General features: G+C 45.0%; 2 protein-coding genes across 3 annotated transcripts in view; one reads left to right on the forward strand and one right to left on the reverse strand.

Annotated features, from left to right (window-relative positions):
• Positions 1–2,022: 2,022 nt before the first annotated feature.
• Positions 2,023–14,553, forward strand: STMP1 (short transmembrane mitochondrial protein 1). Of its 2 annotated transcripts, none has more exons than XM_033162242.1 (3): positions 2,023–2,234; positions 12,240–12,293; positions 13,924–14,553. In XM_033162242.1, exons 1-3 carry the CDS (start codon positions 2,220–2,222, stop codon positions 13,999–14,001), a joined length of 147 nt encoding a protein of 48 aa, XP_033018133.1. In that variant the 5' UTR covers positions 2,023–2,219; the 3' UTR covers positions 14,002–14,553. The 2 variants fall into 2 exon arrangements, with proteins under 2 accessions (XP_033018133.1, XP_033018132.1); XM_033162241.1 differs by lacking the exon at positions 2,023–2,234 and adding an exon at positions 8,264–8,679.
• A 6,157-nt stretch (positions 14,554–20,710) lies between these two features.
• The window catches only part of SLC13A4 (solute carrier family 13 member 4), a 40,481-nt gene continuing 36,011 nt past the window's right edge, over positions 20,711–25,180 (reverse strand). The window contains exons 14-16 of the mRNA XM_033162725.1: positions 24,360–24,521; positions 23,160–23,297; positions 20,711–22,206 (exon numbers count right to left, since the gene is read on the reverse strand). Of these exons, the coding sequence (XP_033018616.1) occupies positions 22,069–22,206; positions 23,160–23,297; positions 24,360–24,521 (438 nt within the window). The 3' untranslated portion in view covers positions 20,711–22,068. The remainder of the gene's footprint in view (positions 22,207–23,159; positions 23,298–24,359; positions 24,522–25,180) is intronic.

Raw genomic sequence — 25,180 nt, forward strand, 5'->3', positions numbered from 1 at the left:
ACCAGAGTTATTGCTCTGCTAAGTTCAAGGAAGCCGGCAGAACAAAGTCTCCTGTTCTGGAATAAACAGAAAGTCTGGTGTGGCTTTGGGAAGGAAAGCACAACATATTTCAGCTGTTATTACACTTTATCATCCATGTATGTGAATTGCAAAAAAACAAAAACAACAAAAAAACCAGAACTTGAAAAAGCTCAACATGTTCCTAATTATTGTGAAGGAATGATTAAACTATTTGCAAAGGGAAACATTGCCATCTAGCTTCCATTGCCCAAAATGTCATTGTGCTAGGTTCATTTACAAAGTTTGCTTATTTATCAATTGCAGAAGAAAATATAAGCATAAGTTTCATGAGTCTCATGAAATGAAAGGGGTTGATGGGAGATGGAGTCAAACAATTCCTTGAGAGTCACAGGTATATAGATGGGGAAATGCTTAAATTTGCCCCCTGCAGATTTGAGATTATGACACCCTTTCTGTGGTCATTAAACCACTGGGGAAAATCCACTAATGTGGATTTCTGGTGCCATCTTGTGTTTGTTTTGTGAAATTTCATTATTCAACAAACTTGAATGCATTTCTAACAGCTAAGACAGAACATGAGTATTATGATACATGAGTCCAGTTTATCAGCTATATTAACAAACAACTTCCTCCATTGACTCATTCAACTTTGTTGAAGTAGCAAGGTTGCCACTCATCTCGTTTTATTGGCCGAGGGAGCAGGTCATGTGGCCAGCATGACTAAGCCGCTTCTGGCGAACCAGAGCAGTGAACGGAAATGCCGTTTACCTTCCCACCGGAGCAGTACCTATTTATCTACTTGCACTTTGACGTGCTTTCGAACTGCTAGGTTGGCAGGAGCTGGGACCGAGCAACGGGAGCTCACCCCGTCAGGGGGATTCAAACTGCCAACCTTCTGATCGGCAAGCCCTAGGCTCTACTTCCATTCAAAAATGGGATATTTGTGGAATGTAGTGGTGGAACGAAACACACACACAAACTTTATTCTGTCATCAGCAAAATGGCATTGTCATTCTACAATTACAAAAAACTTTTATTTTTAAGAAGTTCCTTGATTGGGACAGTAAAGCACATTGTTAACACACACACACACACACACAGAGAGAGAGAGAGAGAGAGAGAGAGAGAGAGAGAGAGAGAGAGAGAGAGAGAATTATAGGACAGATCCTGAAGCTGAGGCTCCAATACTTTGGCCACCTCATGAGAACAGAAGACTCCCTGGAAAAGACCCTGATGTTGGCAAAGATTGAGGGCACAAGGAGAAGGGGACAACAGAGGATGAGATGATTGGACAGGAGGCAGTGGAAGACAGGAGTGCCTGGCGTGCTCTGGTCCATGGGATCACGAAGAGTCGGACATGACTAATCAACAACAAGATACGCACAGGATTGCATGGGGTGCAGTTCTGGTCACCTCGCTTCAAAAAGGCAATTGTAAGAGTTGGGAAAAGTTCTGAAAAAGAACCACCCAAATGATGAAGGCTGGCTCCCTGCTTGTGGAATCCTCTCCCCAGGGAGGCTCACCTGGCACCTTTTTCATTAGGCAGCAGGCAAAAACATTCCTCTTCTCCCAGTCCTTTGCCTAACTAAACCATCTATGGATTTTTAAACTGGGGTGTGTGTGTGTGTTTGTGTGTACCATTATGATTGTTACTGTTATGCATTTTTGTGTTTTTATATTGTAGACCTTCCTGTGACCCGCAGGTGGTGGTACTGTTGTTGCTTGCTGGTATCCGTCTGTCTCCAAAAACAATGCCACGCGCCTCTGGGGGTGGGGGGTGAAGTTAAATCACTGCGCCAGCAGCACCCAAGTAACTTCCTCCCCAAGATGCAAGCCTGCGAATTGCGTGTATGGAGGTCCTGGCCAAGCAACGTAACGGAAGAAGCTCGGTCGGCGCCGCAAACTGAGCTACGCCAAGCGCCACCTTCGCCGCTGAATCATCAGCCTGCGCGCGCTTCTCTCCCGGAGGTACGAGGGCAGAGAGAGGAGGAAGCGAGGCTGCCTAAGGTGCGCGCCGCCGAGAGCAAGGAGAGCCCCGGATAGGGCTCCTGAGAGGCCCGTCTAAAGGCTCAGCCAGTGAGGGAAGCCGGAGTTGGGTTGGGAGGCGGGCACCCGGAAGAGAAGATGATCTGTGCTGCTCGCGAGGCTCTCCAACTGGAGACGGAGGGGCGGAAAAAGGGCGGCTGCGCGCAGGCACCATGTTTCAGTTTTTGGTGAGTCTTTTCCCAGGGGCGCAGAGGCTGGGTTGGCTTGGAGCAGGGTGGGCAGGCGTCAGGATCGAGGGTGCCCTTTGGATCTCTCTTTCTCTCTCTCTTGCTCAGATCCCCCAACCAGGGCCGAGCGCAAAAGAGCACATAGTTAGAATGGGCACAGATCCCCGTTTTCAGTTCCAGAACTTGAACTCAGCTCGCGGTGCTTTCAGGGGAAAGTGTCCCCTCGGTTAACTGTCTTCCTTTCATTAGTTGGGAAGGTCTCTTTGTTGCTGCCACTGTAAAACAGAGCGGGAGTCAAGAAACACTTGCCGATTTGCTGTACAGTAGTAGGCCACCCGGATTTCGACCAGTTGATCCCGCGATCTACTGAGGGCAGAGGAAGAGGGGCGAATTTGCAGTCACATTGGGCCACTAGAAGAGAAAGTGGGTGGTTATGCCTACCAAGAGTCGGACACGACTGAACGACTGAACAACAAATGCCTACGAAAGACACCCCCACCTTTTAAATGAGCAGAGGAATAAATTAAGGCATCGAGAGTGCAAGCCTGTTGTAAGTGGGAGTAAACCCCAAGGAAAGCAGTGGGGTCGGTGTGTGTAGGATTGCACCGTAAAACATTTATTTGGGAGTGCACCCCTCTGACTTCAAACCTCTGAGTAGATACACAAAGAAAGTTGTGTTGTGAGCCTGGAAACTTATATATCCCTTTCCACGCCCAAGGTCTGTTGTTGTTGTTTCTTAAATTTGTTGGTCACTTTTGTCTTGCCCAGGCCAACTCAAAGCAACTTACAAACAAACAGAGACAAAAACAGACGCGTCTAATGTTTCCCCATCCCAGTTGTTCTAAGGATGAAAGTTTTCTCCTGACCCACATTTGTGGCAGCTGATAGCAGCTCAGTAATATGGCATCTATTTGGTAGTGCCTGTAAACTGTTGTAATCACACTGTTCAGTATTTTCTCAGCATCGTTTCACATGGGTTAAGTGCTCAACTGTTCCACTTACAAATCATAAGGGCGGAATAACTTCTCTGAGGAAGGTCTGGCCGGCCTAATGTTCTCTTTCCATTAGTGATGCCTTTGGAAACTCAGAAGAAGGGCATCAAGATGGCAGCCATCTCCCCTTGCTTGTTCCTAGCACCTTGTTAATACATTCCTGGGCTTATTTTGTCTTTTCAACCACAATCAAGCTGCTTTCCCACACTATTTTATGTATGCCTTCTGCCTTAAGCTATCTTTTGCATGCAGCCTGACAACGCCTTCCAGAGGCCATACAACCCCTTAACATATCTCAGAAAACAACACTGGTTGTTGTTTTAAATAAAGCTATTTAAATGTTTCCTGTATATTTATTGAACTATTGGACCTGTGGTTCTCCATATGTTGCTGAACTCCATTTCCCATCAGCCCCAGCCAGCATGACCAGCAGCCAGGGATGATGGGAGCTGTAGTTCAACAATGTCTGGAGGGCTATAGATTCCCCACCTCTGCCCTGCTGGTTGCTGCAGAAGGCTAGATCATGCTTGCAATGTTCAATAGTGCATCTCAAAACTGGGTGCTCCACCATCTTAACAGTGTATTCCTCATTATTGGGGACCAACACAATTACTAATTGCCTGTCAAATTTATCCTTAGGATTCCCTGGATTTTGATCCATTCAGGGGCCTTTGCAGTTTCCTTTTAGATCGATGCAACAATATCTTTGCACCAGTTTTGCTTAAGCGCTTCGGTGATAGCTACTGATATTTGTTAATGCATTTTGACATATTTATCCCTGTGACAATTCACACAGCCAGGCAGTTTGCTGGGCCAGTGGTTGTTAGTGCCCACATCATACCAAAAGTTTCCAAGCTGCGGGTTTTCTTTTTCTAGCTGTCTCTAGAAAAACAAGGTATTAACTTCTCCACACACAAAGTTCAACTCGTTTGTTGCCTGATAAGGTGCATGCCTTCTAATCTTCCCCCGTTTGTTTCACTGAGCTGCTGAAAAGTGCCAGAGGCTGCAACCCTAGACCCATGTACCTGGGAATAAACCCCATTTGAAATCAGTGGGACTGAACAGCATAATTCTGCACATGTTGGCTCAAGTCCTTTGGGAGAGGGCTGTTGTGCTCTGGTCCTGTTTGCTTGCAGCCTTCCTGCTGGCAACTGGTTGCCCATTGACAACAAGATGACAGAGTTGATGGGCCTATGGCCAGATCCAGCAGAGTTTTTCTTATGTTTCAACCTGGATGTTGAATTAATGAAACTTCAAATTTCTAAATATTGGTCCAGAAATGTAGTTGTCACACCCTCATGTGGATAGGTAAATCAGCCACATGTATCAGTGTACTGCAAATAATGTATTATATATATATTAGCAAATCTTATGCACATTGGTGTTCTTTCTTGCTGTTTTCCGTGATGCATAGTTGCTACCCTATTGCAAAACAACTACTGCTTGCTCCAGTGCCGTGTTTAAAAAAGAAAGGTGGGGTGCTGGAGACGGAGTGGTTGCTGGCCAGGGCATCTGCACCAAGAGCTGAACAACTTTCTAGCATTTTCAAGTGAAACATTGAGAACCAGAGTCACAGACTTGTAGAGTTGGAAGGGACCATGAGGGTCATCTAGGCCAGCCTCCTGTGATGCAGGAATCTTTTACCCAACGTGGGGCTGAAACCCATGGCCCTGAGATTAAGAGTCTTATGCTGTATTGAATGAGTATCCATAGTCAGTAGAAGTCTGGATGTCTGCTGGTTGGCCATTGTAATCCAGGCAGGCCAGAGATTGCCTGCAATCACCTGATTACTCACCTCCCTGTCAAGATCTTCCATAATGGCTCAGGATACTAATCCTAGCCACTCATGATCCAGCCACATAAGCACTTCTAAGCGGTTTCTGTGGGGAGAGGTCAAGCATATGCTAACTGTCCCATTGAAATGAAGTGTCCAGAATGTGGCAGCTAGACTGGTGACTGGGAGTGGCCGCCGGGACCACATAACACCAGTCCTGAGAGATCTACATTGGCTCCCAGTACATTTCTGAGCACAATTCAAAGTGTTGGTGCGGACCTTTAAAGCCCTAAACGGCCTCGGTCCTGTATACCTGAAGGAGCGTCTCCACCCCCATTGTTCAGCCCGGACACTGAGATCCAGCGCCGTGGGCCTTCTGGCGGTTCCCTTATTGCGAGAGGTGAGGTTACAGGGAACCAGACAGAGGGCCTTTTTGGTAGTGGCGCCCACCCTGTGGAACACCCTTCCATCAGATGTCAAGGAAATAATAATAATAATAATAATTATTATTATTATTGAAATTGAAATATGTGCTTTAATTTTCCACTGGATTGTTCCTGCTGTTTTCCTGGGACTCCCTTGGGCAACTAGTGACATCCTTGACTCTTACACTTATTGAAATACAGTGCCACACAGATGTTTGCTTTCTGAGCTTTGGCTGTATTTTGATCAGGCATTAGTAAGGTGCATGTAAAGTTCAGAGGTTCACGTATCTCCTTTCCAGTAAACATTAGGACCATGGTCCCATAAACAGAGCCACCAGGTCTCTTATTGAAAGACATTTTGTGTGCTTGAGGACAGATCCCAGAGTACAAGAGGCAATTGAATTGCATTGTTATTCCACCCTTCCTCTTGGGAACTCGGGACACAAAAGGCCATAGGTCAGTGGGAGAGAACATGTTTTGTATGCAGGTCTCTAGTTCAGTCTTTGGCACCTCCACATATGGTTGGGAGATACACCCATCTGAAACCATTGAAAGCTACTGCTGGTCAGCATAGATAGACCATACTGAGCTAGATGGACCAGTGCTCTGACTCAACCTAAAGCAGCTTCCTATGTCCCTGCCACAATCCTGCGAGGTAGATCAGGCTGAGAGCGAGTGACTGGCCCAAAGCAACCATAAGATGATCCTGCTGGATCAGGCCAGGGGTCCACCTAGTCCACCTTCACAGTGGCCAACCAGATGCCCAAGCAACATAATCTCAACATAACCATTAAAAAGGATTCCTGAAAATACAGGGAAGTAGAATAAAATATGTCTTAATCAGCTAAAACAGTCCGGAAACAAGGGTGTAGAATGAACAGTTGGCCTGCGCCCTCCAGCATCCTTTAAAATGTGCAAGAGTTCTGTGGAAGACGCATAGGATGGCAAACTGATGTGCAGTAGGTTTTTGGAAGTTTGGGCAATCTGTGCATTGAGTGTGGCGGCACATTCCCTTTGAAATGCGCTCCCCATGAACATCAGACAACCACCTAGTTACTGGCATGGTGATCTTACTATCTTCTTGCAGCAAAGTTTGGAAATCACAAGCCTACACAAGCAGTACATCTGTCTGTCCAATTTTAATAAAGTTGCTCTGTGCGGAGGGTCTACATGTTAAAGTTCTGTTTTTTGTTGCGCTTTGTATGTGATGCTCTTGGTGATTGTGGCTCAGAGACGTGCTTAGAGAGTCTTGCGACCTTTAAAGCTACTTTCTCTAACCAGGTTCCTCCAGATGTTTTTTTGGACTGCATCTGACCATTGGTCATGCTGGCTGGCTTTGATGGGATCTGTGGCCCCAAACATCTGGAGGACAACCAGACTAGGGAAGGCTGTTGTAAATGGCATCCTGTGTCCATATTTAATTCAAAGTCCAGACTTTTAATGAAATTATTGCAGGTGTTTGTGTAATTTTACAGTAAATCAGACTTTAATTTGTTTTTCTCTTTTATTTATACAGCTACCTAGCTCAGATGCTGATCTTTGTTGAGAGTCGGCCTTTTGTTGTTGTTGCTATTGATTTTCTTTTTTTAATGCTTCACAATCCAAAGCAAAGTCGGAATCGTTCGAAGGACGTCTCTTATTTCTCTGGCTTTGTCTCTTATTCCTCTGACAAAACGACAGATAAGACTCTCAACAGAGAGAGCATCCTTAAGTATTCTTCTTTGATGGGGTAGATGTCTGATGTTCTCTTGCATTGCAAATCCACAATAAAAATCACTTCTGTAGAAGACTTTCTGATTAGTGTCTGAGAACATATTCAGCGTTGCCTTCTCTTCCCTGTTTTGGTAACATACAGTGTTGGGACTCTGCTCCTTCCTAGTTAAGACTGTTGCAGGCAGATAAAGGGATAATCTCATAAACGGGGCGTTTGTTTTTCAAAAGACCAAAGTAACTGTGCTTTTTTAAAGGACTATGCATAAAATGAGGATAACTGTGGGAAGCCCTATGCATTCCAGCCAGTGTTTTGCAGTCCTCACTTGGCATGCAAATTGCCGATTGTCAAACGGGGCTGCCAGCTTTCTCCCTCCTAAAACTATTTAAATCCACTTGCAGATGCCGCAGCAAGTAAAATAATGGAAAATGAGCTGTGTGTAGGCCCCGCAGGGGGAGGGTATTTTGCTTTAGGAACTGACCTTTTATGAACTCCAAAATAAATGGGCCACAGTACATGGTTGCGAGTACCCTAAACTCTGAGGGTGGAATTTAGTGTTGTGCTGCGATGAACTTTCCATCTGCACAAAGCATCGCAGCTGGCCAAATAGAAACACCACCCTTCTCCCCACCCACATGCTCTGTTATCAGGCTTCACCTGACACAGAATTAACAGAACGGAGAACTGGGCCAAAACTAACCACTGGCCTGATCTAGCTGACTATTCTTATGTTCTTAAGATGAAGATAAAGGTAAAGGGACCCCTGACCGTTAGGTCCAGTCGCGGATGACTCTGGGGTTGTGGTGCTCATCTCGCTCTATGGGCCAAGGGAGCCGGCGTTTGCCCACAGATAGCTTCCGGGTCATGTGGCCAGCATGACTAAGCCGCTTTTGGCGAACCAGAGCAGCACACGGAAACGCCGTTTACCTTCCCACCGGAGTGGTACCTATTTATCTACTTGCATTTTGACATCTTTTCGAACTGCTAGGTGGGCAGGAGCTGGGACCAAGCAATGGGAGCTCACCCCGTCACGAGGATTCCAACCGCCAACCTTCTGATCGGCAAGCCCTAGGCTCAGTAGTTTAGATCACAGCGCCACCCACATCCCTAAGATGAAGATAGGTGTGCCCAAATAAACCGAATGTCAATGAACAACAATTCCCCTCTTCCCTAGCTGCTGGGAGTTGTAGTTCAGCTACATCTGGGTGGCCAAAGTTTTCCCCACGCCTAAAATAGACAGAGCCAGCTGACACCATGTTGTTCTCATATAGATATTTGATCTGTGGTTAGCTTTGCCTGCTGACATGCTCCAGCAACTGTCTCAGAGCAGTCAATTTTTCCGACCGCCAATCGATGGAATGGTGCCGGTATGCATTTTATGTTCCGTTGGCCTGAAGGCAAAAGGGGAGGGGGGAGGAGGAGTGAGTGGGTACGGCTTTTGAGATGCAATCTGTTCCCACACCACACCCCTCGATACCCGCAAGTACATGGCAAGCGAAGCAGGACACCGAGGTCCATAAATCTGTTTTCTAAGAGTGGAATGGTAAGCATGACTGTGTTGGAACCAGGATAAATTAGGACAGATGTTCCAAAATGCTGGATGGGCAAGGAGGAGCAGTTTGGGTTAAGAGTAGGGAGATAGATAGATAGATAGATAGATAGATAGATAGATAGATAGATCTGGATCATGAGATGGAAATCTTGTTAGGATGTTAGTTAAAAGAGATACGGTACCAATGTGAAGCATTTTTTGAGAAGAGTTGGATGCAAATGACGTCTTAGCTTCCAGCTAGACTAAATGTCTCTTGGCCTGTTTCAGGCACTGCAACTATTTCAGAGCAAGGAATGTAGCAAATAACTTTGGGGTACACTGTGTGTTTTGTGACGGCACATTCATATGCAGCGGAGTCCAGCAAATCATAAACAAGGCAATGTTCTTCGTTTAATGTGACCATAAAAAGAAGCCAGTGACTTGAAAAACAACAATCTATTTTGCCTTTGAAACTCAAGAGTGTTGCTTTTGCTGTATGAAAGAGGGTGGCTTTTTTTTTTAAAAAAAATTGACCGTTGTTTCCTGGACTGTCCTGAGACTGTCTCTGATTCCTAAGTGACCGCCAGACCATGCAAGCCTCTAGGGTTTTTTTTCGAGAGCTGTAGCAGGACAATCGGACTCAAGTTCTGGCACCTTCCTCAAACTGGCTTGATTCATGCATATACATGCAGAGGATCTTCAAGGGTAGCAAAAGCAGCATAAATGCATAAAATACCATATTACACAAAGTAAAGTGGATGTAATACAAGCTCATTTTTTTTTGTAAACAAGGCAGTTTTATAGGAGCTGCTATCAAGCACATGGCCATGCAACCTGTTTGTTTGACTTTCAGCGCTGAAATGAGTATTAGACCATGTTTATCTTTGTGTAGCGCTGAAATTAGTATTAAATGCTATTTAGCTGCATGTAGCATGCGTTAATTAATTAATAAATATCAAAACTCCCACATGGTGGTGGGGGGGCGGAAGCTTTGTTAGCTTTTCAAGTAAAATGTAAGCCGTACAAGAAAAAGCATAACAAGAATGTTGCCTGTTAATGTGCCAGTTGACAAAAGTAAGTGCAACGTACCATCCTCCCGAAAAGTCATATATTAAGTTAATAACTGATGGTATGGAAAAGTGAGCAACCAGTTTTAAATTTTCCATAGAACCTTCTTAATGACTGTATTTTCCCCAAAAGAATGTGTTTTATGACCATGACAGAAGATGCTGGCTCTCTTTATTATTCTGTTGCATGCTTGCTGCCTAGTAGCTGGATGTTAATTAGGAAATAAGTCATACTTAATTATTATTTCTTAAAGTTGACATTCCGATATACACCAAGCTCCAATCCACAAGCAACTTTATGTGCAAGATTTTAAGGATTAGGAGGGTTGTTTGCTAGCAATCTGGCATTTTTAAAATCTGTTCTGCCCTGAGACATTGTTGGGAAAGGAGGCACACTTCCTGTCACCTCCCCTTATTGCTCCTCTGACCCAATTCCTGCCTCTTGTTCTTCCACTTCTGCCAAGGACTTGGAGGATGACCACTTCATACCTTGCTGGAAGAAATTATACCCTAGGAAGGTGGGAAGAAACCCCATTTGAAGGCAGTTTCTCCCAGGACCTAATGGCAGCAGATAAAGAAGTGGTGGTGCCAGAATCTCCAGAGGGGAAGCAGCACAATGCAATCAAATGAATGTGGGCAGAAAGAGAAGTTCCCATCTTCCTCTAGCCTAGCCTCCTCCTTCCACCCACGTGTTAAGATGCTGTTGCCAACCCTAATCCCTAAAATCTTGAACTAGAAGTGAGTGAGGACTTCACTGCATTCTGTGGCACCTCGGGTTACAGACGCTTCAGGTTACAGACTCCGCTAACCCAGAAATAGTTAAGAACAGTTTCAGGTTAAGAACGGACCTCCAGAACGAATTAAGTTCTTAACCCGAGGTACCACTGTGTACTTGTTCTTCTCAGATGATGACTGGAGAGGCATTTAGGTGCCTAGCGTGAGGGTAACATGTATGGTTTATAACCTACAATTTCTTTAAGCCAATCTGGTGTAGTGGTTGAGAGTGCTGGACCAGGACCCAGATGACCACAATTCAAAACCCCATGCAGCCATGAAGCTTACTGGGTGACCTTGAGCCAAAAATGAAAACTCCTAAGGGGTTGTGGAACTGAGTTTTTCATGGCGCACACAATCCGAAATTGGCTTTGCTCTCCTATTGCAAGCGCTAGATTGACTAGCTCCTACAAAGTGTGATATATGATTTCTAAGCTCCTGAAGTAGTGTCCCCACTTTTCCAAGTTTAATTGTTTAAGGCAATTTTAACTTTACTGTACATATTTTTTTATTCCACAGCTCTTTCTACACCCAGTGGCAATAAAATCTGCATTTCTTTTGTGGCTGAAAAATAGATCCTCTTGTGGTTAAACCAGCAACCACAGGCATTAAAATATTTTCACCACTTGGCGACACATTTATTTATGCATTTAACATTGCAAGATTTGAGGACTTTATCATCCAGATGGAAGAGGTTTACGAGGCCCAAGCTCTCAGATGCTGGATTGGGAAAAACAAAAACCCTTTTGCATAGAAGGTTGTTGTCAACCAGAGTGGTCACTGCTGGGTTAGGATAAACCTTTAGTCTGTCTTAAGTCAGGGTTTTGGAATCTTTTTCAGCCTGAGGTCCACATTTCTTCATGGGTAGTCTTTTGTGTGCGTTTCTACCACACAAAAGTCAATGTCTGTACAGACACTTTTCCACCTTCCTTCCAGGAAACCAAGAGTCCTTGTTGATGTTTAGTGGCACATTTCCAGCCAGGCAAAAACACTCAAAGAGGATGTGCCCCGTGAAAGACATGTGGAGCCTGGGGAGAGTCTTGAAGGCCACATTTGGCCTCTTGAGTCTGTGGTTCTCCATCCTAGATCTATGACAATCTCATGGTGGGCATGCAGTCATATTGGATCCCGGGTCAGGGCATGGCATGGTTGGACATCCACCAAGGTCCATGAGACCCTGCCAGATCTACTACCCCTCAGTTTAATTATTGGCACCCCTTTGATCACCTGTGCTCCAGCCCGGATTGGATGAGTTGGTGAGAGGCTGTTGCAGCAAAGAGGAAGCAGTGGCCATTGTTCGCTTTCTCCTTTGCAAGCAGTAATGGCAGTAAGGAGAAGGAGGGCCCCCCCAATGCCTTTAGCATGTTACATAACATCACCACTCCCATGAAAAAAATCCCCTGGCACTTGTCAAATACTAGGAAGTGTTTGAAATTTGCAAAATTCCTGCATTTGTACTGAAAATCGTGACTGAAGGAATTAATTACAGTATTTGCTACGTAGCTTAACTTCCGAAGCAAGCATTATGAGCAGCAGAAACCACTTGGCAAAAACCAGCAGCTGAGAATGTGACAAACACTTTAATGAGTATCAGGTTTGTTTTGAAACTGGAAAAAAGTTTTTTTTAATAAAAAAACAAAGACCTAATGGAAAAGAAGCTATATCCTCAAGCACATTTACTGGATGGGAGAAAAGTATAATCCTTGTCTATCCTTTTTATTTCTTCTTTAGGTTGGTTTTGCACTTGGCAATGTAGTTGGGATGTATCTGGCCCAGAACTATGATGTAAGTATTATTTTGCTAGTTTCCTACTGCTGAGCTTCTATTAACATTGTTTATGGGGTTGCAGTTTTGTGGTAAGGCAGATCCATGTTCTGGTTCATACCATTTTCATGTGTTCACCTAGAAATCCACTCTGTCCTGTTTCCTTGTTAATCTGATATATTTTAAAAGTCAGTACCAGTAGTCTATCAGCAAATTTTGGAAGTGCAGGAGTTCATCATGACGGACCCTATATCCATACCCCTATGGAGAGTCCAAAAATGGGGCCAGCTCTGTTGACCTTTGTCTAATGCACGTAAAAAGAGCCTGCTGGATCAGGCCAGTGGTCTATGTAATCTAACATCCTGTTCTCACAGTGGCCAACCAGATGAAGCCCACAAGCAGGACCTGATGTAGGTGCTTCCCCCCTCCCCAATTGATGAAGGGGGGGCATGCCCACACCATTTCATTGCACAGTATCTTTTCCTGCCCTTTTAGAGTTGGCAGTCATTTTGTGTGATGTAGCCTCCACAGCAGCCATTTTGTAACAGGTGCCCACAGCACTTTCTCAAAATCCCAAGTGCTTCCACTGGCCCCAAAAGCAGAGCCGTCTCATCCATAGAGGCCGGTGGCGCGGCGCGCCAGGGCGCAGAGCACCCCAGGGGCGCCCCCGTGAGCCCGCCGGCATACCGGGCTCCCCCTCCCCAACCAGCCCCCGCCCCCATGGGCAGGCGGGCACTCGCGCACCGGCGGGCGGGCGGGCTGTAAGCCGCCCGCCCTCGCCTCCCGGAGCCCCAGCTGGAGCGCTGAAGCGGCGCGGGGCTTTGCGCGACCTTCCAGCACTCCAGCTGGGGCTCTGGGAAGCGAGGGCGGCCGGCTTGCAGCCCGCCCTCCCGCCGGTGCGCGAGCGCCCGCCCGCCGGCTTGCAGCCCGCCCGCCCGCCCCCCCTCATCCTCCGCCCGCCGCTCCAACGCCACGCCTCTCATCCCCCGCTTGCCCACCCCCCCTCCCGAGGGGCGGCCAGCGCGGGAGGGAGGCGGGCGGAGAGGCGGCAGGCTGGGGGCGCCGAGGGATCGTTGCGCCAGGGCGGCCGATCCCTCTAAGACGGGCCTGCCCAAAAGGCTAGCAATGTCATTGAAATTCCACTCAGTATAATACAGAGCAGATTCCAATGTATAGTTAGCAGAGTAACAACTTAAAACACGTTGCAAGATTCCCAAAAAATAGACCAGAGTCAATTGTATTTCATCCAGCAGAGCTTTACTGCTACTGAAGGCAACTTCAGCATAATGGTCACAAATCCAATACATTCAGGATTGGCACTGTCCATAAGAAATCCAGTTGCAGCAGACTTAAGCTTACAATAACTTATAATAAGTCTAAACCTTAACACTAAGCATACTATGTACAGAACACCAGAACAAAAGAGAGAGAGAAAGAGAGAGCCCCGTTGTAGGGTTTCAGAACCAAGCAATAATTCTCCCCCCTGCCCTCCCCCCAGTCTTTCTTACCACACAGACTGGTGAAAATAAATGGAAAGCTTGCTCACTGCTTTGTGACATTTTTGTTGGCCTAATGGTGGTATTGCCATGCTACAGACAATGAATTCTGTGAACAGTAGAAGATTCTGATATCCTTTTCTGCTTTCAAACAGGTTCCGAACATTTTGAAGAAGATTGAAGACATCAAGAGAGACGTGGAAGCTAGAAAGAAGCCTCCGAACGACAAATGATGTTTACCTAGCCGTCTCTGTATTAAATGCAGATCATGTAGTTTTGCCACTAGGCGGCAGATGCCAAACCTTCATGTGGCTTTTTTGGATTTCCTCCAGATGTGTAGTCTTGAAAAACCAAGTTGCCCTCAGGCTGAAGTGTCACCACATCCAAGGGACCTTCTAGCACTTTCTGGATATTTGACTTATTTTTCTTTCTTTCTTTCTTTTTACCCCATATGTAATGAGAAAAACCATGCAGGGAGAGACTAAGAGATTGGACTATTGTTCTCAGTGTTTGTTTTCAATAATATTTTCTATTCAGTATTAATTTGATTTTGGAGTAGAGTAATGAAATTAATTATTCCAGTGTGACAATCAGTAATGGTCTGGCTGTAGCAGTGACTCATGAAAGAAATTAAAACGCATCAGGAATTAGCATCCAAAGATTTTTAATGGTATTTTTAAAATTAATTCAGTATTTTTTTTGTACAACCTATTTGTAACATACTAAATCACAGATAAAAATCCTCCTCTCTTTCCCCCCTCTGAAGTGAAAGGCTTTTAAAATTTTATTTTAACCTTATTGATTCTTGTGCTGTGTATTTTCCATGCAAAAGGAGTGTGAATTATTGAGCAGATCAGAGAACTTTGAAATAGTTTCCGGTCTTGCTTTCATCCGTTTTCTTCTCTCAGGCATTTTGTATGGTTGCTCCTTAGATTCAACATTGGTTGCTTTTTTAAAAGTCTCACAACATGCCCAATAACAAAGTCGTTCCCTGTGAAGAGGAATTGTCTCTCAAACTACTTTGAGAATTGTAAATCTGTGAGGAGAATTTGGGTCTCTTGACGACTCTGAACACCCTTAACAAAGTGCAGCTCCCAGAATGCTTTGGGGGAAGCCATGGCTGTTTAAAATGGCATAACAGTGCTTTAAATGCATGGTGTGAATGTGGCCTAATTCTTGTTTTGTCCCTGATCTGCTCTCTGCTGAATTCCATAAGGGTGCCTTTCCTGAGATATGTGGAAAGTTAGCAGGTATGAGGGGGTGAGAGCAGACTGAGGTGGGTAGAGCAGTGCCTCATTCACCCTAATGAACAAGTGTCCACTATTCAGACATTCACTTTTGTTGTTGTTGTTCAGTCGTTCAGTCGTGTCCGACTCTTCGTGACCCCACGGACCAGAGCACGCCAGGCATGCCTATCCTTCACTGCCTCCCGCAGTTTGGCCAAACTCATGTTAGTAGCTTCGAGAACACTGTCCAACCATCTCATCCTCTGTCGTCCCCTTCTCCTTGTGCCCTCCATCTTTCCCAACATCAGGGTCTTTTCCAGGGAGTCTTCTCTTCTCATGAGGTGGCCAAAGTACTGGAGCCTCAACTTCAGGATCTGTCCTTCTAGTGAGCACTCAGGGCTGATTTCTTTGAGAATGGATAGGTTTGATCTTCTTGCAGTCCATGGGACTCTCAAGAGTCTCCTCCAGCACCATAATTCAAAAGCATCAATTCTTCGGCGATCAGCCTTCTTGATGGTCCAGCTCTCACTTCCGTACATTACTACTGGGAAAACCATAGCTTTAACTATACGGACCTTTGTCGGCAAGGTGATGTCTTTGCTTTTTAAGATGCTGTCTAGGTTTGTCATTGCTTTTCTCCCAAGAAGCAGGCGTCTTCTAATTTCGTGACTGCTGTCACCATCTGCAGTGATCGTGGAACCCAAAAAAGTGAAATCTCTCACTGCCTCCATTTCTTCCCCTTCTATTTGCCAGGAGGTGATGGGACCAGTGGCCATGATCTTAGTTTTTTTGATGTTGAGCTTCAGACCATATTTTGCGCTCTCCTCTTTCACCCTCATTAAAAGGTTCTTTAATTCCTCCTCACTTTCTGCCATCAAGGTAGTGTCATCAGCATATCTGAGGTTGTTGATATTTTTTCCGGCAATCTTAATTCCGGTTTGGGATTCATCCAGTCCAGCCTTTCGCATGATGAATTCTGCATATAAGTTAAATAAGCAGGGAGACAATATACAGCCTTGTCGTACTCCTTTCCCAATTTTGAACCAATCAGTTGTTCCATATCCAGTTCTAACTGTAGCTTCTTGTCCCACATAGAGATTTCTCAGGAGACAAATGAGGTGATCCGGCACTCCCATTTCTTTAAGAACTTGCCATAGTTTGTTGTGGTCGACACAGTCAAATGCTTTTGTGTAGTCAATGAAGCAGAAGTAGATGTTTTTCTGGAACTCTCTGGCTTTCTCCATAATCCAGCGCATGTTTGCAATTTGGTCTCTGGTTCCTCTGCATTCACTTACATGCAGTTAATACTGTGCGAACTGGGAAGACAGGGCCATGGGTGTTCGGCCCATGCTTGCCCCTTCCCAAAGTTGTACATACAATTGGGAGGGTACCTGCATCAAGGTGGTCCATGGGATCCCTCTCTGCAGCAGTCGCCATGGAAACTCATTGGTTGCATTCCACTGGGCAGATTTCTTAGGCATTAGCATGGGTACATTGGAGGTCGGGGGTGTGGAGCCTGAGGCCTGAGAGCTAAATGTGGCCTCATTGGGGCTCTTCCCACACCTTTGTTCCCATATCAACTTCTTTTCTTGGCTGTATTGTGTCCTTGAACTCTTGACAATCCCTCCCTAGAGGGAGGATGAAGAATGTGTGAGTGTGATGACGCTGGGGGCAGATGCTCCTTCTTCAGTGGGTGAGGTTGTGGACTCCACGTCAGAAGGGGAACTGCACCTGGGATCAGCCCCAGACAGGACAAGCCCATGGTGTCATTGCTCCCTGGCCCACGGACTTATTGTTTCCATTCTCTGGCTCCAAAGATCCCATCACAAAAGCCCAAGTACAACCAGAGTCTTGCCATCTCTGTAGCCATTGTTGCTGTTCTCATGGACTTCTTGAAGACATCTGGGTGGTCATTGTGTGTGTGTGTGTGTGTGTGTGTGTCTATCTGAGAAGTGTAAATACTGAAGTATGGTGAGCTATTTCAACCAATAAAATGTGTTTACTTCACAGTGAATGAACCGGGAGATTATTCCCTTGACTGGAGCTTGAGGTATATATTTATACAACCTTGCATACTGAAACCAGCAATTCTCTTGGATTATGTCCGACACCAGGCATCCCCAACCTGGGGCCCTCCATATGTTTTGGCCTACAACTCCCATGATCCCCAGCTAACAGGACCAGTGGTCAGGGATGATGGGAATTGTAGTCCCAAACATCTGGAGGGCCAAAGGTTGGGGATGCCTTTCCTAGAGCTTCCTTTAAAAAACCCCACCAACCTATATTTTGAGTCTATGACATACAGGTGCACGCTGTTATGCCATGGTAAGAAATGCCCTCTTCAAATGAGATTTTTTTGGGCTAAAAGAACTTGAATTCCTTCACAGGCATTTTATCAAAGAGTGTTTTTGCTTCCTTTCCCAGAAATGCAGAGTGTCCATTCTGTATACACAACAAGGAAAAACCGAGAGGTCCCCCCGACCTCATTTTTAAAGTTCCTGCTTATTCAGATCTGCCAAGCAATTAACTTTCAGGCAAACAAAGCCGGTTCTAAACAAAGCCAAGAGACATTGTGATGTCAGTACCCATTAATGTGAACTGAGCGGACTTCTTACGTCTCTTTCGAGATCTGCAATCCTTTGTACATCAGCGACGATGGCTTTTGAAAGTCATTAATGGGTTTCTGAAGTGCCAGAACTATTTTGGAAGGGCCAACGTAAAAGCGCGTCTATACTTTGGGATATTTAAATTATGCAGATAAGATGCCGGGGCATCGAAGTGCGAGGGGGGCAGGTGGGCAAACCATGCACAAAATTTCTTTGTTTTGGCCAAGTTGTTTTGTTGCTCAATATCCATCAGGCGCTGATCGATTAAGCTTTTTGCTTTAGAGGGGCCCAACATTAACAAATGCTGAGCATGTAGACCGCAAGAGAGAAGTTTGAGTCTCACCATTTTGAACCATGCGCTTTCGTGGGCATCCCGTATCACCTGGGGCAAGAGTCCTGTTGGATTTTGGTTTAAGCGGAGCCAATAATTAAGCGTTCTTTTCCAGATCTGTGTTTCCACAGATGGGAGACCAGCTTCAAGGCATAATGCTGCAGTTGGTACACATGGTGGAACGGCAAAGATTTGTCTTAGAAAGTTAGATTGAACCGTTTCAAGAAGATTGCATTGGGTCCCCGTCCAGATTTGGGCCCCATATGTTAGCTGCGCTAGAGGTTTTGCCTTGAAAACTTCTATGGCTGCTGGAATGTACTTGCCTCCCTTGGTATAGAAAAAGCGGGACAATGTCTTGGCGCCTTTTAGCCTGGGGGTTTCATATGATTTATTAGTATTTTTATATATTTGTGTACCTGACTGGTCTTTCCCCAGTATTTTTATCTGTTTTATCTGTATTTTTAGTCGCAATGGCCTGTTGGCTACGTGAATAAAGTTTGATTTGATTTGATTTGATTTTGGAAGGGCACCCTGGTCTGTGGTGCTGACATAATTATGAAGGTTCAAGTAGTAGCAAACAGACCAGGATTAGCATAACCTCCTCCTACTTCCATGCCTGCAGAGAAGTTGCCTGTTCCTGAAGCACCACATTGCAGGCGGAGATTCTCCCAACCCTTGGTCCATCCAGCTCAATATTGTCTACACTGACTGGCAGCAGTTCTCCAGGGTTTCAGGCAGGGGGCATTCCCAGCCCTGCCTGAAGATGCCAAGAACTGAACCTGGGCTCTATAGAGTAGGTGCTCTTAATGTTACCGGTTTTGTTGAAGAGTGGTTCCACATTGCTCCTCATTGCAAGAAAACAAACAAACAAAATTGTAATACCAGGGATGTTTGTCCACTTAGAAGTCCGAAATAGGTATGCTTCTCTTCTAGTCTATTGGCAATGCCCATTTCTATGAAAAGGGAGGCAATGGAGATGTAAAATGTCAGTGCTGAATTTGTGGTTGAAAACACTTATGCATTCAAAGCAAGAAAGGGAGCAGGAAGGTTTGAGGATATGTATGTTTGTTGTTAATACTTTAAAAAATAAATCAGTGAAGATAATTAAAAAATAAAATACATGTAGGTCGATACGAACACGTTTTTCCCATGCTGTGATTTTTCATCAGTGAGGGTCTAGCAAGTGTAGCATATTGAGCAATTCTTGCAAGAGGTATTGATAGATAGATACAGTACTTTATAGGAATACTCAGGACAGCTTATAGCGTAGGAAAAGAGGATACATGCCTGCATGAAGATTCTTTTTCTGCTGTGTTTCACCAAGGTTCAGGAGTGTATTTGTGACTCTGTAAAATAGCCCACAGTCACTACTAATGTTGGAAAGGTTCTGGCTCAGTGTGCTTTCTGTGAAGAAGGTCCCAGGTTCAGTTTCTGGCATTTCCAGGTAAGGATGAGAAAGAACTCTTGTCTGAAATCCTGAAGAACAACCACTACCAAGAAGTGTAGACGTGGCTGACTAGATGGGCCTGTAGTCTAACTCAGGGTATTGGCAACTTCCTATCAAATGAAGCTGAAGGACTTGGAAGCTGTAGCAAACTGAGGCACTGCAATTCTAGAATTCATGTTAGGAGAAGAATGAGCATAGCAAATCGGAGAATTTACTAGCTTACAAGTGAAGAAGTTGTGGCAGTCTAGATGCTGTTGGATGACCATTCTTATCCCCCATCTTAATTGGCTCACTGGGGCTGATGGGAGATAGCCCTTCATCTTTGAACTAAATGGAATGGGAGAGACCATCTTGTTCCTGCCGCACTCCAAACATCAGATAAAAACTTGCTGTTTTAACAGAGCTGTGGAGTTATCTACAATCAATAACTTACAGTTGTCACACTGAAGCTAATTCAGTGCTCAAATCCAGTTCTGTCTTTTAGAAAAATGGTAAAATTATTTCAGATGCACTTAATAGAGAGTATATTATATAGCTGGGCAACAATGGTGACATTCTGTGTCCCGCTGGGACAGGACTTCTGAATCTGGAAATGGTTTGCCCTGGAATTGCCTCTTTAACTTTGGGATAATCAAAACAAGTTTCCTAATAAATTACCCAAGGCATTTCTAATTCAGTTGCTTTTCTGTATATTGCTCAAGACATTACCAGTTTAGCCGTTTTCCAATTTTTGTTGTTGTTTGTTTGCAACTTGGTCTATACGTGCAAAGAATTTTCTTTGTTGTCAATCATCCACTTAAATTAACAACTCAGTGGGTGGCCACTTCTACTTCTCCCGTAATGACTGCCAACTCCCTTCTGGTCACAGACATGCCGCAGACCAACAGAATGAAGCTCACAGGCCCAGTTGGGGAACCCTTGACCTGAGTGGGTTCATGCCTGAGTGGCCATTTAAACCTGGGTCTCTCTGGTGCTAGTATTACATGCTGCTGGAATGGTGTTGGAAGATGTCACTGTAGGGGAAGTGGATCCCAGGATGATGTGAAGTGTGAACTGGGTCTCAGTCTCTTGCCAAGCCAGCCATCTCTACACGCGGAGGCTTGTAGCACTGCTATGTCATCTCCACAGAGGGTAGCAGAGCAGTGCTTTCCCCAGGGAGTACTCAATGGTACGCAGTACCAGCACCTTTCTTTTTTGTTTCGTTAAAAAGTGTGGCACTTACTATAACAGCTTCACAGTGAATACCAGCACCTATTTTTCTGCACTGCCGCAGAGTACTCACTCGGGCTTTCAACATCTCCATTAATATGCCTACAGATCACAACAATTTCCAAAGCTTGAATAATTTATTTTATTCACAAGCAATTTCTACAGCATAGACATTTTTACTAGCATCAGAGGAGCCCTCCCGTTTAATGGGGAACCCTCCCCACAAAAAAACCTGATCCTAGTACGGTTACTGTGATTAACAAAGGCTCTATTTATTTCTGTACAGATCCAAGAGTTTCAGGTTACATCAGTTATTAAATTAATATGCCTATTGTAGAGGCCTGGTATTTAGTTTGGGAGAGATTCAGGTGTAAAGTGGGAGTCTGGTTTGCCACCTCAAGGCTGCCCCCGTAGTGCAGTGTAGTGTAGTAGAAGGAGAACAGAGATCTAGGAATGTCTATATATTTAGAACAGGAATGATGCATCATCTGCAAAAGTGCCAGGCATCTGGGGGATTCTCTTTGCTCTGGCAAGTGAATGAGGGGTTGATGAGGCTTTCAAGTTTCACTATTATCTCTGGAAGATGAGCACTGAAGTTGGAGAATGAGGAAAACAATTAGCCAGAGGCTGGATATCAGCCTCCCCACCTTTCTCTTTCACGGGGTTCCTTCTTCATTCTAGCAGTTTGATAACATTCCATTGCAAGAGTGCATAATGCAGCCTGATGCCCTCTGGCTGTTTTTGTTTAATTTGTTATTACATTTATGCTCTGCCTTTCCTCAAAGGAGCTCCAGGTGGCCTACATGGTTCTTTCCCCTCTTTGTTTTATCATTTCAAGAACCCTGTAAGTTAAGTTAGACTGGGAGACAATGACCGGCCCAAGATTACTCAGCTTCACGGCTGAGGTGGGATTTGAACCCTGGTCTACCATGGACCTGGTCTTCTCCTTGGACCAAAGGGCATCTGTGCAGATAACCCTCTGGCCTTGAGCAATTGGCTGATCAAATTGGATCTTCCTTGTTATCAAATAAATAACTCCACATGCAACCTTTTACTTTTTCTTTTAAAAAAAATGTTCTATAGATATATACATATAGATACAGTCTTCAAAACACACTTTGGATGTTAGGACTGTAGGCACTGTGATTTACCGTATGTATACCCCATCAAGTAAAGACAAATTGGCTGAGTGTTCTGTAGAACAAAAATGGATTTTCTGTGGAAAAGACTGGGGGTGGGGGATCAAAGCAATTCCATGGTAGTGCTGAAAGACAAGAATAATGCATGCTTTCCCCCAACCCCTTCAGTACTAGATGGCGGAGATATGATGATCATTGGGGAAACCTCCAACAGAGTTGCTTCTTACTTACTTAGTTCTGGTTCATGGAACAAATATACACTCAAGTGTTTTCCTTTCTTAACAGCTGTGCAAATATTTTTCTCCCAGCTTGCTGTGAGCCAGCAAGTTCTGTGGATGCCGACTATGATGGGCCAGTGACGTTGCTGGTTGTTGCCCAGTCTGGAAACTTATCCAAGTGAAAGAGTCTAATTCCCCAAGTATTTATTGCCACTGTAACAACCACCAGACCAATCAGATTGACACCAAAGCCAGCTTTGATCTATGAATGAAAAAACGAGAGACAGACCATATTAATTATCATCAGTTAAGGCAGGACTTCTCCTCTCAAGGTAGCAAGGGGTACAGGTAGACATGTCTTCAATGGAATTATGAGATTAATCGTTTTTTCTAAAATGTTCTGGACAAAATCCTTAACATTAGGCAAGGGGTGGTGAGATTTCAGTTCACCCTAGAGCACGTGAGAAATCTCTTTTGTATTGTGGTTGTTTTCCACATTTTAACACAAGCGCATCCACAACCACACCTTCCTTTAGCCCTTCGCCATCTGATCCAGTCTGCTTGTAAATTGTGCTAGTAACTTCATTGATGAAACTGCTGATAATAATGGGGCAGGATAATTCTCCTCTTGGTTTTGCCTTTGTGCCATATCCAGGTAACTCATTCTGCACAACACCTGGCTGAGAACCTGACTAAGTATTGCCTTATTTCAGGCATGGGGATGCCTCAGACCCAGGGTAAAAGGTATGCATGCATTTAAACCAACACATGTCTGTCTCTATGCTAATGTTTTCGTTGCTATCATAGAAGTGCATGTTGGGGTCATGGCCATGGTGATATGAATGTGGGTTCTGACATACACATGTAACAGAACTGGGATAATATCTGAATGGAGGATGGAGGAGGTGCATGCACAGAAACTTTTGGCACTTGTGTAACAATTATTTACCCTACTATACAGAGGTAAAAGGCTCTTCCTTGCTCCCCAGTCAAGATTCCTCAAGCACATTCCTTGTGCAATTCACAGACATGTTGACATCCAATCTGAACTCTCAAATGAAATGATAGATGCTATCCAGTTTCAAATTGGGGGGGGGGGACCATCATTTAAGCACCACAACAAAACAGTTGCAGTGTTAACTGATGATTATCACTGCTCCTTATCTAACCAATTTGATCACTGATCATTCTGGATGCATCACTCTTGGTACTTACCATATCTTTGATCTGGCAGTGTCCATAATTGAAGACAATGGCATTTGGGGGGTTGCCCACTGGCAGCATCACCGCAAAAGAGATGCACATGGTGACAGGGATCAGGGTGTACAGAGGGTTGATTTGTAGGGTTTCCGACTGGAAAGAGAGAGGGGATATGAGCATTTGTAGTCACAGAAATAGAAGACTACCAAAACCTATTCCTTGCAGGAAGCCATTGTTTTTCAGAGCCAATGTCAGGTAGTAGATAGAGTAAGGTAAAAGGTAAAGGACCCCTGAACAGTTAAGTCCAGTCAAAGGCGACTATGGGGTTGCGGCACTCATCTCGTTTTCAGGCCGAGGGAGCCGGCGTTTGTCCACAAACAGCTTTCTGGGTCATGTGGTCAGCATGACTAAACCGCTTCTGGTGCAATGGAAATCAGAGCGCACAGAAATGACATTTATCTTCCCGCCACAGCGGTACCTATTTATCTACTTGCAACTGGCGTGCTTTCAAACTGCTAGGTTGGCAGGAGCTGGGACAGAGCAATGGGAGCTCACCCCGTTGCAGGGATTTGAACCGCCGACCTTCTGATTGGAGAGCCCAAGGGGCTCTATCCCTTAGTGGATAGAGTATTAGATCAAGGCAGGGTTCGCCAAAGTGGCACCTGTAGGCACCACAGCACCCAAGTCCCTTTGTCCTTTCATTTTTAAAATTTGGGCTGGTGGGGGTGCAGGTTTTGGTTGTTTGCCCTGGGGGAGGGGTTGCCTTAGGTTGGGGGCAGGACTTTACTTTTTTTGGTCTGTGTTTTATTTGTTTTGTGGGAGGGGACTTGGTGTTTTGCCTTCTATTTGGAAGGGGGCAGTTGAGCACCATCCATTTTTCTTCTGTGAAATGGGTATTTTTGTAATGTCCACAACAGTTTCTGGGCCCTAAAAGGTTGCTGACTCCAGGACTAAGGCAGCAATCTTATATCCATTTACCTGAGAGCACTTACTTTTAGGTACACATGTGTAGGATTACTCTGCAAGAATATGTTTGTTTCGGCAAGTTTTAGGGTCTTCATTTTGTATTGTTTTCAAACTTACTTTCAGTTGCATTTGTACTGTTTTAAAAACCGCTTTAGCTGTTTTAAAGACATGTCTGCAAGTTCCTTGAGACATATCTGTATGTAAATAGGTGATTGATTGATAATAAATTGATCGAAAGCTTGTACTCACCATGCTGCATAAAATAGGTAGGAAGATGGTTATAGTTGCTGGGTTACTAACAAACTCTGTTACTATGGAGACCAGGACGCAGGCCAATAGACTGACAGCCCAAGAGGGAAGGCTGCTCAGGGACAACATTTGTCGCCCAATCCATGTGGAAAGGCCAGAAGTCTGTGGGGGAAAGACATTGGATGGAAAAAAACTGGGGTTGGACATCTCCAGTCCATCAGCATCTTTTCAAGACATCAGTCCCACTACTCTGCAGGAATACAGAATGGACTGGTCACTACACTGAGCTGAGCACACATAACTGAATACCAAATTGGGCTATTTGGCCTGGGTTCAGCTAAATAGCACAAGGACCCTTAATAGCACAATTGAGCTTTCCCTCATCTCTGCCCCCAACTTCCAAATGCCCCGCTTGGAAATACTTTCTCCAATACCTTCCTGTCATGGAGCAGGAGGAAGAAGTGGGCTTGATGCCTGGTGGAGAAACTTCAGAGAGTTCACATGGGCCAGAAGCCAGAGAAAAGGCATTGGTTACTCTAGTTTTCTTAATAATTGCAGCAATGAATATATACTCCCACTTTTTGGTGGAAAAGTAAAAACCCACTTAGATTAAAATGCCCACAAGAACTTTTGTTCCCCAAGTAGGTTTTCCTCATAAATTTAAGATGACCTGTCAGGGAACTGTCCCCGGCGCAGCGCAAGGTGGTGGAAGGGCTCTCGGGATGCTACAGAGAGCCCCAGCCCCACCTGACCAGTAGCACCTCCTCTGGCAGCGGAGGAAGCAGCGAGGCTTCCAGTGGGGAGGGGCATGGGACTCAGGG

The sequence above is a fragment of the Lacerta agilis genome, chromosome 10 (genome assembly GCF_009819535.1).
Source record: "Lacerta agilis isolate rLacAgi1 chromosome 10, rLacAgi1.pri, whole genome shotgun sequence".
NCBI lineage: Eukaryota > Metazoa > Chordata > Lepidosauria > Squamata > Lacertidae > Lacerta > Lacerta agilis.